This window comes from Erythrolamprus reginae, chromosome 8, assembly GCF_031021105.1.
Source record: "Erythrolamprus reginae isolate rEryReg1 chromosome 8, rEryReg1.hap1, whole genome shotgun sequence".
NCBI lineage: Eukaryota > Metazoa > Chordata > Lepidosauria > Squamata > Dipsadidae > Erythrolamprus > Erythrolamprus reginae.
In genome coordinates, this window is record NC_091957.1 from 44,517,547 (window position 1) to 44,538,792 (window position 21,246).

A 21,246-nucleotide genomic window follows, 5' to 3' on the forward strand; every position below is an offset into this window, starting at 1 on the left:
CAACCAGCTCAACAGCAACCAGGGGAAAAATCACTAACTCAGCAAGAAGAAAACCTGGGGGCAACTGCCCAAGTAATAGAGCAGGACCAAGGTTCTAGAAGAGTTCAACCTCAGCGAGAAACCAAAAAACCTATTAAATGACAACGAATAAAGACTTGAAAATCCTTTCCGTAAATGTTAATGGACTTAACGAACCAAGAAAAAGGAAGCAAATTTTTTCCAAAATCAGAAACCAAAATGTTCAGATTGCAATACTACAAGAAGTTCATATTAAAAAAGATAACCAAAAATTACTGTTGAATCCCAAAATTGGAAAAATGTATGCTGCATTAGCAGACCAAAAAAAAAGAGGTGTAGTGATGTATGTCAAGAATTCTATAAATTCCAAACAAATATATAAGGATAAAGAGGGTAGGATATTGATTGTACAAGTAGACATTGAACCCAGACCTCTAGTGGTTGTTTCTATTTATGCCCCCAATGAAGACCAAATGACATTCTATAAAAATTTACACCAAATAATAACAGATTTAGCTATTGATAATTTATTGATAATAGGTGATTTTAATGCTATCGCGAACAGACAATTAGACCACTCAGGAGGGGGAGGTAATAAAAAAAGGGGAAAAGGTAAAAAAACAAGAAGAAACTTGCTACCCAGTACTTTTCAAAAAATGAAAGCGGAACTATTATTAAGTGATATTTGGAGGGAAAGACACCCTCTCAAAAGGCAATTTACCTTTTATTCCAATCCTCACAAAATTTGGACGAGAATTGACATGTTATGGGCACCAAAAACGGTGGCAGAACAAATAAGAGAAGTTGACATAGACGTTAATACATGGGCCGATCACAATCCAATAGTGGTCTATATGACGATGAATAATAAACAGAACAATTGGCGGATGAACAGGTATATATTAAACGACAAGAAATATAAGGATTGGATTGAAAAGGAATTAAAAATATTTTTTGAAATTAATAAAACATCAGACACTACTCCACAGAACTTATGGGATACAGTTAAAGCGTACATAAGAGGTTTAACAATATCTTATACAGCAAAATACAATAAGGAAAAGAAATTAGAGTATTTACAATTAACAAACGAACTAAAACAATTAGAATCCTTATCGCAGCAACATACTAAGAATAGAGATCTAAAGACAGAAATAAACGTAATTAAACATAAAATTAGAGTTATAGAACAAAACCAACTAACTGAAAAGATTAAAAGAGCAAAGCAACAATACTTTGAATATGCAAATAAACCTGGCAGATGGCTAGCGTATAAACTTAGAAAACAGAGTCAATCAAAATTAATCCAAAAATTAGAAGATAAAGATGGTAAAATAAAATACGATACAGAAGGTAAGGCAGACATTGTGTATAATTTTTATAAGGAATTATATGCTAAAGATTATGTCATTGAAGATGAAGTTTTTAACTATTTAGAGGCTTCAAATCTACCACAAATAACAGAAGATCAACAGGCTACCATGGATGGACCAATAACAATGGAGGAACTCCTAATAACAATTAAAAAACAGAAAAGCAACAAGGCCACAGGCCCAGATGCCATACCTGCAGAATGGTATAAGATAGATAATGAAACAATAAGAAACCATATGTTAGAAACTTTTAATTCCTGTAGACTTGACGGAAAAATTCCTAAATCTTGGTCAGAATCACTGACAACCTTAATACATAAACAGGGTACAGAACCAGAAAAAATCAAAAATTATAGGCCTATATCACTATTAAATGTAGACTATAAGATCTTTATTGCCATTTATGCAGAGAGACTCAAAGGAGTTATAAATGGAATAATACACCAAGACCAAAATGGGTTTCTTCCAGGGAGACAAATTAAAAATAATATTAGAACTGTAATAAATATATTAGAGTACTATGAACAACACCCAGATAAGATGGCATCTTTAATGTTTTTGGATGCTCAAAAAGCCTTTGACAACGTTAATTGGATATTTATAAAAATGCAATTAAATAAAATGAGATTTGGCCCAAAATTTGTTAATCTAATAGATACCATATATTCAAAACAAACAACGAATATAATATTGAATAACAGTCAATTACCAATACTTGATATAAATAAGGGAGTTCGCCAAGGATGTCCTATATCACCACTGTTATTTATTATGACCCTTGAAACCTTATTAATTAAAATAAGAGCGGACCCCAGAATAAAAGGTTTAACCGTAGGAGATGAAATCTATAAACTCCAGGCCTTTGCAGATGATCTAATGTTTATAATTGAAGAACCGACTACAACAGTTCCTACTTTATTACAAACCATTGAACAATATGGAAACGTAGCAGGTTTAAAGATAAACAAAAACAAAACACATTACTTGACTAAAAATATGAACAAAACACTAGAAACTAAATTAGAAACTATTTCTGGAATAAAGACTGTAAAAAAGGTAAAATATTTAGGAATAAATTTAACAGCGAAAACAATAACATTAAAAAATGATAATTATATGAAATTGTTAGCAGAAATTAAAAAAGACTTAGCAACCTGGAACAATTTGAAAATATCTTTCTTAGGAAGAATTGCAACAATTAAGATGAACATTTTACCCAAGGTTTTATTTCTTTTTCAGACAATACCAATAAACCCAGGGGGTATCTTTTTAAAAACTTTAACCAACTTAGTTAAAAAATTTATATGGCAAGGTAAAAAAGCAAGGATAAAAATGAATTGTTTAGAAGATATCAAAGAAAGAGGAGGATTTGGCCTTCCAAATTGGAAATTATACTATCAGGCCGCTGCACTAACATGGCTTAGAGATTGGATAATCTTAGATAATAAAAGAACACTCGAATTAGAAGGACATGATTTAATGCTTGGATGGCACGCATTTTTATGGTATGATAAGGACAAAAACCATTCATATTTTAAAAGGCATACATTAAGGAAATACTTACTAGAAGTATGGAAAGATATAAAGAAGAATCATTTCTTAAGCATCCCAGATTGGTTAGCTCCCTTAGAAGCAATAACGCATCCAAAGTCTATAAAGGACAAGAAAATGACTCATAGATATAAAGAACTATTAAATGATCAGATGAAGCTTAAATCTAGAATTGAACTACAAGAAGAAGGGATAATAATAGATTGGTGGCACTATGCCCAGATCCGATCTAGATATCAGAAGGATAAAACTCTTTACATTTTTAATAAAAGTAAGAATCCTTTAACTACCTTAATAACCACTAACTCTACAAAAATGATAGGGAAAATATATAAACTACTTATTGCTCATAAAAATATAGAGTTGACTTTAAAAGATACTATGATACGATGGTGTAGAAATATTGGTAAGGAAATAGATATAGACACATGGGAGAAAGTGTGGATTAATAATTGGAAAATGACTAAATCAGTTTCTTTAAAAGAAAACCAAATCAAAATGTTCTATAGATGGCATCTCCCACCAAATAGGATAGCAAAAATGTTTCCCAAAACATCCCCAATATGTTGGAAATGTAAGAAGGATATAGGAACTTACTATCATCAATGGTGGACATGTAGCAAAGCAAAACTATATTGGAAGATGATTGAAAAAATATTAAAAGAAATAATAAAACAAGATATAGATAATACCCCGGAATTTTATTTATTAGGTGTCACAACCCAGATCTATAAGAAAGAAATTTTTTATTTAATCATACATATATTAACTGCGGCTAGAATAATATATGCGCAAAACTGGAAAGGGGAGGAAATCCCCAAGGAAGAAGAGGTTATAGCTAAGATATTAGATTGCGCTGAAATGGATATGATGACAAGAAGATTAAACGATCAAGAGGATACTAAATTTTACGAAACATGGAACAACGTTTACAAATGGATAGATAAGAAAAAATAAGATATATCGTTAGTGGTTGTTTTTTCTTTCTCTTTATTTTGTATTAGTTTTTATCTAGATGATAATAATAGTAATATTAGTTTAAAAGGATTTTTTGATGATTATGATATAGCTATGTATGTATAAGTATAAGCAATATATTAAGATTTTTGAAGTATAATAGTTGAATTTAGTCTTACTGTTTAGATTGAAGGTTTAATACTATTTTATTATAGTAATTAGGATTATATTAAAGGTATCTTTCTTTTTTGGTAACTATGTTATACTAACCTTAATACCCACATTAAGATTTGTAAACTTCAATTCAAATTTATTAATTTTTTCTTTTTTTTATAATAGTTAATACATATGTATTCTTTTTCTATATTTGAATTTATACTTTCATAAGAAGCGGGGGAAATACACCCCCACTTTATGTTCATTGTTTGTTTGTATTTGTTTGTCTTTTTATGAAAAATAATAAAAAAACTATTAAAAAAAAAAAAAAAAAGGGCAGCAAAGCACTGTAAAGCAGTACTGTATACAGTATATATATATACACACACACACATTATAAGTTATATGCATACATATATGTATATGCATACACTTGACAAAAAAAAATCACACATAACTCTTCCCTGGTACAAGCTGATACAGGAGATGAGCCTCTAGCCTAATGGCTAAGACCCCCAGTAAAAGGATGTGGCTACCTGATGAAGGCAAACAAGCCCAAAATAGATCTATAGCAGTCCCCTTTCTTTTCATTATCAGCAAAAATGTGTTACATATATACATACATACATTATACATACATACATACATACATACGTGTGTGTGTATGTGTGTGTTTTCTGTTGTATCACATATTTTTGCTGATATTTTTTAAATTAAGGGATAAAAAAAATCAGCAAAAACGTGATATATACACACACACATAATATTATATATATATTTTATTTATTTATTTATTTATTTATTTATTTATTTATTTATATATATGGTATGGCCTTTTCTCCTCTTTTTCCTTTTTTTTTTAAATTATACACAACAACATAATGTAACATACATACATAAAGTGTTAGGAAACTTAGTTCCTATCATTGTTATAGTTGAAGATCAGTTCATTAAAATTCATACAAATATATAAGTACATATATGTACAGTATATATGTATATATATCATATGTAACATGTGTGTGTGTGTGTGTAACATATATTATATACTGTATACCGGTATGTAAGCCTAAGTGCTTTTGCTATTGATAAGTCCACCAGTCTTAAAGTTGCCGCGTTTGAGGACTCCCCTGAGTATTCTCTTCTCCTACTTTCTCAACCGTGGCCCCTTTAAGATGGGCGGACTTCCACTCCCAGAATGCCCCGCTCATCCCAATTGCATCCTGGAAGTTGAAGTCCACGCCCCCTCTTAAAGAGACAGCGGCCGCTCAGCATCCCCGGGGATTTGACTCGCGACGCCTGATGCCGGCGTCCATTCCGGGCGTCTCTCCACCCCTCCAGGCCGGCGCCTGGCTTGCAAAGGGTTAACCTGCCTTCCGCTGAACTCCCGCCCGCCTCCTTGCCCGCCCTGCCCGTCGGGCTGCTTCTTGCTGCTTCTCGCTGCTTTCTTCTGCGGGAGGGATTTGCTGCAGCAGCGCCAAACGCCGGGCGATGGCGTTGACCCTCGCCGAGCGCTGCCTGGTGCAGGTGCTGCGCTGCTTCTCGCGCGCCTACCTGGCGCTGCTCAGCCTGGCGCTGCGCGTTTCCGCCCTGCTGCGCTGGAAAGCCAAGGGCGCCCGAGGATCGCGCCCGCCGCCGCCGCGCACCGTCCCGCCGCCCGACCAGCCGCTGCTGCTCCTGCCCGCTGGGGAGCTGGCCAGGCGCATCCGTCGAAGGGAGGTGAGGAAGGGGCAGGAGACCCGCCCCCCCTACACACACACACCCTTGTTCTCGGGGGCGGAGTGGGGAGTTTCTTTCTTTCTTTCTTTCTTTTCTTTCTCTCATTCTTTTTCCTTCCTTCCTTCCTTCTTTCCTTCCTAGGTGGGTCAAATGAGGACCCAGATTGTTGGGGACAAGAGGCTGACTCTCTGTAAACCACTTAGAGAGGGCTGGAAAAGCGCTAGGAAGCGGTATAGAAGTCTAAATGCTATTGCTATTCCCTCCCTCTTTTCCTTCCTTCCTTCCTTCCCTCCCTCCCTCCCTCCTTCCTTCCTCTCTCTTTCTTTTTCCTTCCTACCTTCCCTTCTTTCTTTCTTTCTTTCTCTCTCTCTTTCTTTTTCCTTCCTTCCTTCCTTCACTTCCTTGCTTTGCTTGCTTACTTACTTACTTGCTTATTTATTTGCTAAGAGTTTTGCAAGGGGGGGGGAGTCAAAGCGTGAGAAGCAGGAAAAAGAAGGAGTGCAGAGGTCAACGAACTTTGCGTGGGTTTTAATTTATTTATTAGGTTTGCTAAGAGTTTTGCGAACGGGAAAAAACCCGTGGAGAGGAAGGGATAGGAAAAATAAAAGAAGAAAAAGAATAAGGAAGGGAAGGAAGGGAGAAAGAAAGAGGAAGGGAGGGAGAGAGAAAGAAAGAAAGAAAGAAAGATGGGCATATTTTATTCTTGCTGAGATTTTGCCAAAGAAAAGTCAATTTGAAGGGGAAAGATGGGAAAAAGGAGGAAAGCAGAAGGGAAGAAAGAAAGAGGGAGAAAGAAAGAAAGACAGAGAGAGAGAAAAGAAAAAAGAAAGGAAGAAAGAAAGAAAGAAAGATGGACATCTTTTATTCTTGCTGAGATTTTGCAAAAGGAAAGTCAATTTGAAGGGGAAAGATGGGAAAAAAGAGGAAGGCAGAAGGGAAGAAAGAAAGAGGGAGAAAGAAAGACAGAGAGAGAGAAAAGAAAAAAGAAAGAAAGGAAGAAAGAAAGAAAAAAAGAAAGATGGACATCTTTTATTCTTGCTGAGATTTTGCAAAAGGAAAGTCAATTTGAAGGGGAAAGATGGGAAAAAGGAGGAAGGCAGAAGGGAAGAAAGAAAGAGGGAGAAAAAGAAAGAAAGACAGTCATATTTATTCTTGCTGAGATTTTGCAAAAGGAAAGTCAATTTGAAGGGGAAAGATGGGAAAAAGGAGGAAGGCAGAAGGGAAGAAAGAAAGAGGGAGAAAAAGAAAGAAAGACAGTCATATTTATTCTTGCTGAGATTTTGCAAAAGGAAAGTCAATTTGAAGGGGAAAGATGGGAAAAGAGAGGAAAAGTAGAAGGAAAGAAAGAAGATGGTGTCTTTGTTTAAGGTTGCTAAGAGTTTTTGCAAACAGAGAAACTGCAAAGATGGGCAGGAGGAGGAGGAGGAGAATGTCATAATTTAGTGGCAACAGGAGAGGAGATGCCTTTTGTCTAGTCCGGAAAGGCCACCAAGCAGTGATCCCACTTCAAATCAGCCACTTCCAAATGGCCCCTACAACGTACTGGGCCATTTGGAAGTGGCTGCAAAGTCCTGCCTGTCAATGACTATTTCAGCTTCAACCGCAACAACACAAGAGCACGCAACAAATTCAAACTTAATATTAATCGCTCCAAGCTTGACTGTAAAAAATCTGACTTTAGCAATCGAGTTGTCGAAGCATGGAACTCATTACCGGACTCAGTAGTGTCAACTCCTAACCCCCAACATTTCTCCCTTAGACTCTCCACGATTGACCTCTCCGGGTTCCTAAGAGGCCAGTAAGGGGCATACATAAGTGCACTAGTGTGCCTTTCGTCCCCTGTCCAATTGTCTCTCCTTATCTCATACTGTATATCATATATCTTTTCTCCCTTTCATATATCTTCTCCTCTATTTTTATATCTTTTATTTATATATAATACTGTACTGTACTTAGTGTCTATTCTCTTCAATATGTATTGTGTATTGGACAAAATAAATAAATAAAAAAGTGGTTACAGAAGTTCACAAGGCAGAGAGTTTAAATGTTTGTATTAAATAATATCTCTGCCTCCCACTCTACATCTGAAATCAGTGGATGGCTGGGCTACGTTAAGCCCAAATCCATGAGGATAAATATAAGCAGGACTTTTATCTTTCATTGTTGTTGTTGTTCTTGTTGCTGTTGTTGTTGTTGTAGTTGTTGTTTTAAAAAACACCTTCCATCTAAATAAAAAACCCATATCTGGTATTAAGAAGAAAACATCCCACCCCCCCACTTTATATAAATTAAAGATTTTCCAATCCTGAAGAGATAGATTGAGCAGATCTGTCAAAAAAACTTTTCAGGAAATCCATTTGCTTAACATGTGAGCGTGTTTGCATTTGTTTCTTGTTTTCTAAAGTTTGCATATTTGTTTATTAAATTTATATGTAGGGCAACTCTGGGCTCTGGGATTCTTTTTATAAAATTTGAATTCAGTGCTGCCTTTAGAGCAGGGGTTACCAACATAAGCATCCTGCATTCTAAAAATAAAACTACAGTATTCTAATCCTGCTGAGGTTTGATTTCTGGAAATTGAATCTTGGAGTCAAGGAATTTAAAATGATCTCTTTTTCTAGTCTGTGAAGCACTACAAGGAAGTTAGCGGGGCACAGATGTCAACAGATGTCAATCCAAGATGGCGCTGATGACATCTGCCTTGGTGAAATGCTCTCAGATGTGTTCTTTATTTTCTATTTATAACTTATATCTTTTCCTTTATGTACACTGAGAGCATGCGCACCAAGACAAATTCCTTGTGTGTCCAACCACAGGACCAAAAAAATTCTAGCCTAGTCTAGTCCCCTTATATAGAGCGCTGGTGAGACCACATTTGGAATCCTGTGTTCAGTTCTGGAGACCTCACCTACAAAAAGATATTGACAAAATTGAACGGATCCAAAGACGGGCTACAAGAATGGTGGAAGGTCTTAAGCATAAAACGTATCAGGAAAGACTTAATGAACTCAATCTGTATAGTCTGGAGGGCAGAAGGGAAAGGGGGGACATGATCGAAACATTTAAATATGTTAAAGGGTTAAATGAGGTTCAGGAGGGAAGTGGTTTTAATAGGAAAGTGAGCACAAGAACAAGGGGACACAATCTGAAGTTAGTTGGGGGAAAGATCAAAAGCAACGTGAGAAAATATTATTTCACTGAAAGAGTAGTAGATCCTTGGAACAAACTTCCAGCAGACGTGGTTGGTAAATCCACAGTAACTGAATTTAAACATGCCTGGGATAAACATACAGTATATCCATTGTAAGATAAAATACAGGAAATAGTATAAGGGCAGACTAGATGGACCATGAGGTCTTTTTCTGCCGTCAGTCTTCTATGTTTCTATATTTTCTGTTCTGTTCTAGTCTAGTCTAGTATATATTTTCTGTTCTGGTCTAGTCTGTATTTTCTGTTCTGTTTTGTTCTGCTGTGTTTTGCCACTAGGAAAACTTCTTACAAACTATAATCTTCCCCATAAACTTGCATGCTCCAATAAGTTAAAATCCCTCCTGAATTTTAAGATACGAATAGAATAGAGTAGAATAGAACAGAACAGAACAGAACAGAAAATATAGACTGTTCTGTCTAATCTAGCCTAGCCTAGTCCATATTTTCTGTTCTGTTCTGTTCTATTCTATTCGCATCTTAAAATTCAGGAGGGATTTTAATTTATTGGAACATGCAAATTTCTGGGAAAGCTTATAGTTTCCAAGAACTTTTCCTATTGGAAAAACTCATTACTATCGAGACAGAATTTATAAATACTAAACAGGTGATCAAGGCGTCTGACTTAAATCTTCTATTCCTCCCACCCTTTCACTCTCACAGACACCTTGAAAATAAATATTCCATCCTCCACAGGTTTTATTTTCCCCTACACAGATAGTCCTCGACATACGATGCCACTGGAGCTCAAAATTCCTGTTGTTGAGTGAGACATTTGCCAAGTGAGCTTTGCCCCATTGTGCGAGCTTTTGTGCCACCATTGTTAAGTGAACCATTATGTTTTGGTAAATTACCAACACGGTTGTTAAGTGAATCTGGGCTTCCTCGTTGACCAAGGAGGTCGCAAAAGGGAATCACATGCCCTCAGGACACAGTGACGATCATCAATACGAGCCAATTGCCAAGCGTGCAAATTTTGATCGACTGATCATGGGGGCGAAAGCTACACAAGTTAGTTGCAAGTGTGGAAAACGGTTTCCCCTGGGCCGTTGCCACTTGGAATGGTCACGAAAAAAACGGTTGTAAGTCGAGAATTACCTGTATAGGTTGGACAAAGAACCCTGACAGGTTTTAGCTCAGCTTATTCCACCATAAATCAAGAGCAAAGGTTTGGAGCGACCTAATTTGCACACGCAGGTTTGTAAACACCAGATAGAAATCTTCTGAAATTACTAAGTCAGAATTCCTAAGCATTTTTTTTTTTCATGGGTGCACTTCCTATAAGCTTGCATATCCAGTTTGGTGTTTGTTTTGTCACTTGCCATTTACTTATTTAGGGATGCCTAGAAAAGTATAAATAGCAATTAGGCTAAGATCGGCCTGATTTTCAGGGAGTCTGGTGCAGTGTTTACAGTATACCTAAAATGTTGAGTTCTTATTAATTTACTTGGACAGTTTTCTGTTTCAAGAGGATTTTACCCCAGCTGGGTTAAAGGGAAAGAAATTGCATTTATTTATTTATTATTTATTTTTTGGTTTGGTTTGGTTTGGTTTGGTTTGGTTTGGTTTGGTTTGGTTTGGTTTGGTTTGATTTGATTTGATTTGATTTGATTTGAATACCGCCCCTTTCCGTAGACTCGGGGCGGCTCACAGCATTGACAAAACAATACATTGTAAATGGTATGTCCTTTTCTCCTCTTTTTCTTTTTTTTAAAATTATACCCAACAACATAATGTAACATACATACATAAAGTGTTAGGAAACTTAGTTCCTATCATTGTTACAGTTGAAGATCAGTTCAATAAAATTCATACAAATATATGCCTATAGGTTGCACATAATATATTGATCGATCCACAGCTCACATTAGAGAACCATCTTTCAGCTGTGGCGAGGGGGGCGTTCACCCAGGTTCGCCTGGTGCACCAGTTGCGGCCCTGTTTGGACCGGGAGTCATTGCTCACAGTCACTCATGCCCTCATCACCTCGAGGCTCGACTACTGTAACGCTCTCTACATGGGGCTACCCTTGAAAAGTGTTCGGAAACTTCAGATCGTGCAGAATGCAGCTGCGAGAGCAATCATGGGCTTCTCTAAGTATGCCCATATTACTCCAACACTCCGCAGTCTGCATTGGTTGCCGATCAGTTTCCGGTCACAATTCAAAGTGTTGGTTATGACCTATAAAGCCCTTCATGGCACCGGACCAGAATACCTTCGGGACCACCTTCTGCTGCACGAATCCCAGCAACCGGTTCGGTCCCACAGAGTTGGCCTTCTCCGGGTCCCGTCGACTAAGCAATGTCGTCTGGCGGGACCCAGGGGAAGAGCCTTCTCTGTGGCGGCTCCGACCCTCTGGAACCAGCTCCCCCCTGAGATCAGGATTGCCCCCACCCTCCCTGCCTTTCGTAAACTCCTTAAAACCCACCTCTGCCGTCAGGCATGGGGGAACTGAAACATCTCCCCCTTGCCCATGTTGTTTTGGTGTTAGATTGATTGTGTGCTTGTTTTTTAATATTCTGGGGTTGTTTTTTATGAACTATTTAGCTTAAAATTGTAATTGGATTGGTGGGTATTGGATTTGTTATTATGTATTGTTTTTACCATTGTTGTGAGCCACCCCGAGTTTGCGGAGACGGGCGGCGTATAAATCCAATAAATCTAATCTAATCTAATCTGATCAAATGGCAATTATTATATCTTTTCCATATATATACATTTATTTTCTGTTCCTTCCTGTTTTATTATTTACATCTATATACAGATAATACCTGGTATTTTCCGGGAGACGTACTCAGTGTTTACGCTGCCTAAAATGTTGAGTTCTTACTAACGTACTTGGAGGGTTTTCTGTTTTGAGAGAGTTTTACCCCAGCTGGGTTAAAGGGAATGAAATTGCATTGTAAACGGTGTGGCCTTTTCTCCTTTTTTTCTTTCTTTTTAAATTATACACAACAATATAATGTAACATACAAACAATAAAGTGTTAGGAAACTTAGTTACTATCATGGTTACAGTTGAAGATCAGTTCATCGAAATTCATACACATATATTCATACACCTATATCCGTGATGGCGAACTTTTTTGGGTTCATGCGCCAAGAGGGTGGGTGTGCAAGAGCTAGCATGGGCACATGTGCCCTTACCTATTCCTCCCCCCCTGACATGCATGCGCACCCCCCACACTGATCCTGCACATGTGCACAATTCTCCCCCCATCCCTGCGTGTGCGCACAGGTCTCTCTGAAGCCTGGGAGGGTGAAAAAACGGCCAATCTGGAAAAATGGGCTTCTGCTTGGCTCCTTGTGCTGGATTTTGCACTCTGGAGGCTTCGAGGAAGCTTCCTGAAGGCTTCGGAGTGCAAAAAACGGTACAACGGGCAAACCAGAAGTCTATTTTTCTGAACTTTTCATTTGCCCATTGAGCAGGTTTTTGCACTGTCCTTCCCCAAGGGCGAAAATCCGTTGGCTATCATGTACATGTTTGCTGGAGATGACATAGAGTCTACGGAGAGGGACAGCATACAAATCTAATTAATAATAATAATAATAATAATAATAATAATAATAATAATAATAATAATAATAATAATAATAATAATATAATAAATAATAATAATTGATAATAATAGTTAATAATAGTTAATAATAATAATAATAATAATAATAATAATAATAATAATAATTGTTATTATTTATTAGATTTGTATGCACCCCTCTCCGCAGACTCGGGGCAGCTCACAACAGTGATAAAAACAATATGCAATGACAAATCTAAGAGCCAGGGTGGCGCAGCAGGTAGAGTGCTGTACTGCAGGCCACTGAAGCTGACTGTAGATCTGAAGGACAGCGGTTCAAATCTCATCACCGGCTCAAGGTTGACTCAGCCTTCCATCCTTCCGAGGTGGGTAAAATGAGGACCTGGATTGTGAGGGCAATAGCCTTGCTCTGTTAAAAAAGTGCTATTGCTAACATGTTGTAAGCTGCCCTGAGTCTAAGGAGAAGGGCGGCACAAAAATTGAATGAATGAATGAATGAATGAATGAATGAATGAATGAATAAAGGAATAAAGAAATAAATAAAGAAACAAACAAACAAACAAACAAACAAACAAATAAGAAAGTCTAAAATTTTACATTAAAAACCCCTAAAAACCCCATTATATAAAAAGCATACAAACAAACATACCATACATAAAACTACATAGGCAAGGGGAGATGTCTCAGTTCCCCCATGCCTGACGGCAGAGGTGGGTTTTAAGAAGTTTACGAAAGGCAAGGAGGGTGGGGGCAGTCCTAATCTCTGGGGGGAGCTGGTTCCAGAGGGTCAGGGCGGCCACAGAGAAGGCCCTTTCCCTGGGTGCCGCCAACCGACATTGTTTAGTCGACGGGACCCGGAGGAGGCCAACTCTGTGGGACCTAACCGGCCGCTATATAATATAATATAATATAATATAATATAATATAATATAATATAATATAATATAATATAATATAATATAATATAATATAATATAATATAATATAATATAATATAATATAATATAATATAATATAATATAATATAATATAATATAATATAATATAATATAATATAATATAATTATAATATAATATAATATAATATAATATAAATACCAACACGTCACATGCCCTTCAATATGGCTCTGCATACCACCTGTGGCACGCATGCCATAGGTTCGCCATCAGGGACCCATATGACACATGTATTATAATATATTGATCCAATGACAATTATTATATGCTCTTCTATATATACACATTTATTTTTCTGTTTCTTCCTGTTTTATTATCTACATCTATATACAGATAATACCTGGTATTTTCAGGGAGACTTGCGCATTGTTTACGCTACCTAAAATATTGCGTTTATTTATTTATCGTATTTATATGCCGCTTGCTCCAAATGGACTCTGTTCTTACTAATGTACTTGGAGAGTTTTCTATTTTGAAGAGAGTTTTATCTCAGGTGGGTTAAAGGGAATGAACATTGGATTGTAAATGATGCTTTTCTCCTCTCGAAACATGCTGGAAAGTCCAAACCTTTGCTCCTACAACAAGACAGGCAGTCCTCGACTTGCGACAGTTCATTTAATGACCGTTACAGCGGCACTGAAAAATGTGACACGTGACTGTTTTTCACCGGTAGAGCCTTTGCAGCATCTCCGTGATCACATGATCAAAATTCAGTTGCTTGGCAACTGGTCCATATTTATGACCGTTGCTGTATCTCGGGAGTCACGCGATCCCCTTTTGCGACATTCTCATGCGCGAAGGCAACGGGGGAACCGGATTCACCGAAGAACCATCTTACTACCTCAAAAACATCCATGATCCGCTTAAGAACTGTGGCACGAAAGGTCATAGAAACCCCTAATCCTAGCCTAGTCATGTCGATAGCTCTGTGAACAGCTGCAGGTTGACCAGCTGAAGTTTCCTTGAGGTCTTCAAAGGAAACGCCTTGAGGGAACAAATTTCATCCAGTCCAAACTGGAGGTGAGCTAGGCTTCTAATGAACATGGATTGCCAGGGCGTTATTTGGGGGTTTGCAGGAATTTGGGAGAATCTCTCGCTAAGATTCTGTGCAGTTTGCAGGAACCCCCAAATCCCATTCCTGGCTGGGCCCACATACTTTCTTTCTTTCTTTCTTTCTTTCTTTCTTTCTTTCTTTCTTTCTTTCTTTCTTCTTCTCTTTCTTTCTTTCTTTCGTTATTTATTTATTTATTTATTTATTTATTCACTCACTCACTCACTCACTCACTCACTCACTCACTCACTCATTCATTCATTCATTCATTCATTCATTCATTCATTCATTCATTTATTTATTGGATTTGTATGCCGCCCCTCTCCGTAGACTCGGGGCGGCTAACAACAGTAATAAAGACAGCATATAACAATCCAATATTAAAACAGTTAAAAACCCTTATTATAAAACCAAACATACATACAGACATACCATGCATAAAATTGTAAAGGCCTGGGGGAAAAGAGTATCTCAGTTCCCCGATGCCTGGCGGCAGAGGTGGGTTTTAAGAAGCTTACGAAAGGCAAGGAGGGTGGGGGCAATTCTAATCTCTGGGGGGAGTTGGTTCCAGAGGGCCGGGGCCGCCACAGAGAAGGCTCTTCCCCTGGGTCCCGCCAAGCGACATTGTTTAGTTGACGGGACCTGGAGAAGATCCACTCTGTGGGACCTAACTGGTCGCTGGGATTCGTGCAGCAGAAGGCGGTCCCTGAGATAATCTGGTCCGGCGCCATGAAGGGCTTTATAGGTCATAACCATACCCTTCCCATTTGGGATGCAGATAAGTGCAGGATGAACACGGAGGCTTGGGGAGGATGGAAAATAGGCCTACCAAAAGTTCGGAAGCTCAGAAATAGACTTGTTTACAGCCTCCCGAGGGTCTTTGAAGGCTCTTCCCCTGGGACCCGCCAAGCAACATTGTTTAGTCGACAGGACCCGGAGAAGGCCAACTCTGTGGGACCTAATCGGTCGCTGGGATTCGTGCGGCAGAAGGCGGTCCCTTAGATATTCTGGTCCGAACATATACATATAACAAAAGATAAACTACACAGTACAATACATGTAACACATACAATACAACAATAAAATGCATAATTATTACTCGCTGTTATTCACTTCTCCAGCATTGGTATAAATATATATACAGTATATTTCTTTTTTCTTCTTCTTAATATCACACTTATAAGTTTACAGTGTTTTACGTATTTATTTATTTATTTTTATTTATTTATTGGATTTGTATGCCACCCCTCTCCGGAGACTCAGGGAGGCTAGCAGCAATAATAAGACAGCGTACAATAATAATCCAATAATAAATACGATTAAAAATCCATTAATATAAAAACCAAACATACATACAGACATACCATGCATAAAATTGTAAAGGCCTAGGGGGAAAGAATATCTCAGTTCCCCCATGCCTGACAGCAGAGGTGGGTTTTAAGGAGCTTACGAAAGGCAAGGAGGGTGGGGGCAATTCTAATCTCTGGGGGGAGCTGGTTCCAGAGGGCTCTTCGCCTGAGTCCCGCCAAGCGACATTGTTTAGTTGACGGAACCCGGAGAAGACCCACTCTGTGGGACCTAACTGGTCGCTGGGATTCGTGCAGCAGAAGGCGGTCCCTGAGATAATCTGGTCCGGTGCCATGAAGGGCTTTATAGGTCATAACCAACACTTTGAATTGTGACCGGAAACTGATCGGCAACCAATGCAGACTGCGGAGTGTTGGTGTAACATGGGCATATTTGGGAAAGCCCATGATTGCTCTCGCAGCTCTCGTATTATCTTCTTTACAATTTTATTTTTTTACAATTTCATAAATTCTTTCTCTTTTCAAGCCATGCATACAGTTTCTCCCATATGATATATAATTCTTTCTCTTGTTCATGTCTCAGTTCAAAGGGGAGTTTGCTTATTTCTGTGCATTCTAACATTCCATCTTCTTCCAAGGTGCTGAGCTGCTAAGATGTAGATTGGGGGAACCCAAAAGTGTCTTCTTTAGATAAGACCTTAAACTTGTGTCCTGATAAATACTCACTATAACGATAAAAAAACCCAGCCTGGAAATAAATTTATGTAATTAACATTTGTTTTTCTCCCTCGCAGCTGAAGTGCGTGGATCTTCTTGAAGCCTACATCGAGAGGATCAAGCAGGTTAACCCACTCATCAATGCTATTGTTAAAGACAGGTAAGCTGGAAAAACTTTTGACTTTCTGTCCAACAGGTTCTGGTTTATTAGCAGGTACGTCTTGCTGGAAAAAGCTGTTTCCTGTTTTGAAATTCTTGCTGTTTTTCCCACCCACCCCCTTCAATTGGGGCTGTGCCTTGAGAATCCGGCTTCCCCTACTACGGATTTGCAACACAGGCCTGGCAAAAGTAATATTTTTTTGGCAACCTTTTCTCCTTCCAAGCCCTTTCTCACCATTTCACTGACCTTGCACACCCCGAGCTCAATATAAAGAAGATAGGAGCTGCTTGCTGGACAAGGGAGGGAGGAAGGCTCCCGTTGGGTGTTACCCAAGATAAGAATATCCTGTTCCAGCGATTTTGATCTGACAATCGAAACAGTCCTCCTTTTAAATAAAGGGCTGTATTTGCTTCAGATTTCTCACTGCCTTGACCCATTTTTTTTCTTCTGCAGCCTTGTTTGTAGCTAGAGTAGGGTTGCAGAATTCCGCAGTTGATTAGGGAGGAAGGGAAGGATTTAATTATAAGCTGGCATTTTATTCCAATTTCCCCCCCCTCAATCCTGATTTGGTAGGAAAACAATGATTAACAAGCTGGTTGAGTTGTGAGAAAGACTAAGAAAGGAACGAAGGATAATTTTGGTGCTCCTGGCTCCAGATGACGAAGTTTTCTTCATCTGGGTCTTCTGGATTCAGTTAAAATGGGAAGTGCTTAAAAAGAGATGGACAACTGGTGCCTCCCAAACTAAAATTAGAGAAACATCTTTCAGCTGTGGCAAGGGGGGCGTTTGCCCAGGTTCGCCTGGTGCACCAGTTGCGGCCCTATTTGGACCGGGAGTCACTGCTCACAGTCACTCATGCCCTCATCACCTCGAGGTTCGACTACTGTAATGCTCTCTACATGGGGCTACCTTTGAAAAGTGTTCGGAAACTTCAGATCGTGCAGAATGCAGCTGCGAGAGAGTTATTATGGGCTTTCCTAAATATGCCCATTTTACACCAACACTCCGCAGTCTGCATTGGTTGCCGATCAGTTTCCGGTCACAATTCAAAGTGTTGGTTATGACCTATAAAGCCCTTCATGGCACCGGACCAGATTATCTCAGGGACCGCCTTCTGCTGCACGAATCCCAGCGACCAGTTTAGAGTGGGTCTTCTTCCCGTCGACTAAGCAATGTCGTTTGGTGGGTCCCAGGGGAAGAGCCTTCTCTGTGGCGGCCCCAACCCTCTGGAACCAGCTCCCCCCTGAGATTAGAACTGCCCCCATCCTCCTTGCCTTCTGCAAACTCCTTTAAACCCACCTCTGCCGTCAGGCATGGGGGAACTGAAATATCTTCCCCAGGTCTATACTGTTTATGTTGTGTGCATATTTTTTAAATTATGGGTTTTTAGCTTTCTAATTATTGAATTTGTATTATATATTGTTTTCTGTTGCTGTGGTGAGCCGCCCCGAGTCTGCGGAGAGGGGTGGTATACAAATTTAATAAATAAATAAATAAATAAATAAATAAATAAATAAATACAAAATTCAGAATAACGCTGTTTACAGGAGCAGGATAAGATGTGACACTTCCTATTTTGACCACTTGTTGTCTATTAAGCAAGAATGCTGCTAACCAATCACGTAGTGGTCCAGAGATGTCATAGGATTTTAGTTTATGAAGCAGTTTGTTGTGAATTACGTAACCGTAATTCACAACAAACATTGGCTTTACAAAAGTCAATGTAGACTGCATCTATTGATTTACCCTGATCAATTTGAGTAGTCCATATGTTTTTGCAGTGTATTATTATTATTATTATTATTAATTAGATTTGTATGCTGCCCCTCTCCGAAGACTCGGGGCGGCTCACAACAGTAATAGAAACAATATAACAGTGAAACAAATCTAATATTAAAATAAAATATATCTAAAACCCCAGCAATTTAAAACCATACAACACATACATACCAAACATAAAATATAAAAGCCTGGGAGAAGATGTCTCAGTTCCCCCATGCCTGGCGATAAAGGTGGGTCTTGAGTAATTTGCGAAAGATAAGGAGAGTGGGGGCCGTTCTAATCTCTGGGGGAGTTGATTCCAGAGGGCCGGGGCCATCACAGAGAAGGCTCTTCCCCTGGGGCCCGCCAAACGACATTGTTTGGTCGACGGGAACCGGAGAAGGCCAACTCTGTGGGACCTTATCGGCCGCTGGGATTTGTGCGGTAGAAGGCGGTTCCGGAAGTATTCTGGTCCAATGCCATGTAATAGTTGTAGATTACAGGACAGTTATTTTCTGAAGCCAAATTGTTTGTTGGAAAGTAGGTTAATAGGCATGGGGGAACTGAGATATTCTTTCCCCCTAGGCCTTCTCCGGGTCCCGTCAACTAAACAATGTCGTTTGGCGGGATCCAGGGGAAGAGCCTTCTCTGTGGCGGCCCCGGCCCTTTGGAACCAACTCCCCCCAGAGATTAGAATTGCCCCCACCCTCCTTGCCTTTCGTAAGCTTCTTAAAACCCACCTCTGTCGTCAGGCATGGGGGAACTGAGATATTCTTTCCCCCTAGGCCTTACAATTTACGCATGGTATGTCTGTATGTATGTTTGGTTTTTATAATAGGGGTTTTTTAGTTATTTTAGTATTGGATTGGATTGTTACATGCTGTTTTTATCATTGTTGTTAGCCGCCCCGTGTCTACGGAGAGGGGCAGCATACAAATCCAATAAATAAAATAAATAAAATAAATAAATAATTAAGATGAAGTGTAATGGATTGGTTAATGATTGGTTTCTTGCCAATATATTGACTTCTTGCCAATATATATATTAGGTTAGATTACTACTAACTTAGTTGGAAGGGTCTTGGAGGTCTTCTAATCCAACCCCCTGCTTAGGTAGAAAGTCCTATACCAGTGATGGCAAATCTTTTTTGGTTCGCGTGCCAGGAGGGGTGTGTGGGGTGTGTGCTAGCATGTGTGCAAGTGCCCACATCTTTTCCCTCCCGCACCCCATGCATAAACACACCTCCCTGTGCTGCCCCTGAACATGCGCATAGGCTTTTCTGAAGCCTGGTAGGTGAAAAGAAACGCTCAAATGGGCAAACTGGAATGTCCTCTAGGAAGCTTCCTGAAACGCCGGAGTGCGAAAAACAGCACAACAGGCAAACCGGAAGTTCAGAAAACAGACTTCCGGTTTGCACATCGTGCTGTTTTTGGCACTCTGGGGCTAGAGGACGCTTCCCTGAACCCCAATCCTTCTTTTCATCAGACTAGAGCCAAGGGTAGGCAAAGTTAGCTCTTTTATGACATGCGGACTTCAAGTCCCAGAATTCCTGGGCTAGCACGATTGGCTCAGGAATTCTGGGAGCTGAAGTCCACAAGTCATAGAAGAGCCACCTTTGCCTACTCATGGACTAGACATATCCAATTGCAGCAACCCTTCTTTATATGCTTTAGCCTCCAGTCCCCTAAAAATATCAACTAGAGATCTCCCTTTTTTAAACTTCCCTGCTGCTCTGTTGGGCTCTCTGGTAGAATCCTCCCGAAAATTCACAGGTACAAATTTCAGACACACACACATTTGAAAAATTCAAAACAATGTTCTTTATAATGAAAATTCACTTAAACCAAGCCCTCTTTTGGTATAGCAAAGAGCACTTGTCTCCAAACAAACTGGTAATTGGTACAAGTCTCTTATCAGTTCTGTGATACTTAGCTTGCAGCTGTGAGGCAATTCACAGTCCTTCTTCTTTCACAAAGTGAAACACACTTTGCTCTGGTTTAGTTTCAAAGTGGGGAAAAACCAACACACAAAAGGTCAAAGTCAGTAAACAAGCACGAAACACAACGATCAGATAATCCTCCTCAATGGCCAAACCCACAGGCTGCTATTTATAGCAGCCTTACTAATTACCACAGCCCCCACCCAACCACAGGTGGCCTCATTTTCTTTGATAATAATCTCTCAGTTGTTGTTGCCTATGCATCGCTCTCCGCATGCGTGGCTGTATCATTAACTCTTGTTCTGAATCCAAGGAGGAGCTAGATAATTGATCTCCTTCTGAGCTGTCTGCCCCATTCTCCTCCTCCCTGTCACTCATGTCTTCTTGGTCAGAGGAGCCTTCATCAGCAGATTCCACCAGGGGCAAAACAGTCCTGCAGCATGTGGATGTCTTCCGCACATCCACAGTCCTTGGGGCAGGAGCTGGGCCAGAGCTAACCACAACACCTGCTCTTTTCTTATCCATTGGCTCAGGTTTGAGGCGGCCCTGCAGGAGGCACAGGTTGTGGATCAGATGCTATCTGATGGACAAGAAGATGAAGAATCACTCGAAAAAAAATTCCCCTTGCTGGGTATTCCTGTTACTGTCAAAGAAGCATTCGCGTTATATGGTGAGTAGCTGGATTTGAGGTTGTTTCTTTCCAATGTTTTTTTATTTCAGCCTAAGGTGCAGCGGAATGTAGTCCAGAATTGCAAGGTCGTGTATGTTTGTTTGTGTGTGTGTGTGTGTGTGTGTGTATTTTCCAGGGAACAAAGTTTGGAATTTTGGGTATTGC

General features: G+C 39.4%; 1 protein-coding gene across 1 annotated transcript in view; it reads left to right on the forward strand.

Moving 5' to 3' along the window:
- The first annotated feature begins 5,296 nt into the window (after positions 1 to 5,296).
- FAAH2 (fatty acid amide hydrolase 2) overlaps positions 5,297 to 21,246 on the forward strand; it is a 51,393-nt gene continuing 35,443 nt past the window's right edge. Inside the window, exons 1-3 of the mRNA XM_070759818.1 lie at positions 5,297 to 5,774; positions 16,629 to 16,711; positions 20,945 to 21,081. Of these exons, the coding sequence (XP_070615919.1) occupies positions 5,547 to 5,774; positions 16,629 to 16,711; positions 20,945 to 21,081 (448 nt within the window). The 5' untranslated portion in view covers positions 5,297 to 5,546. The remainder of the gene's footprint in view (positions 5,775 to 16,628; positions 16,712 to 20,944; positions 21,082 to 21,246) is intronic.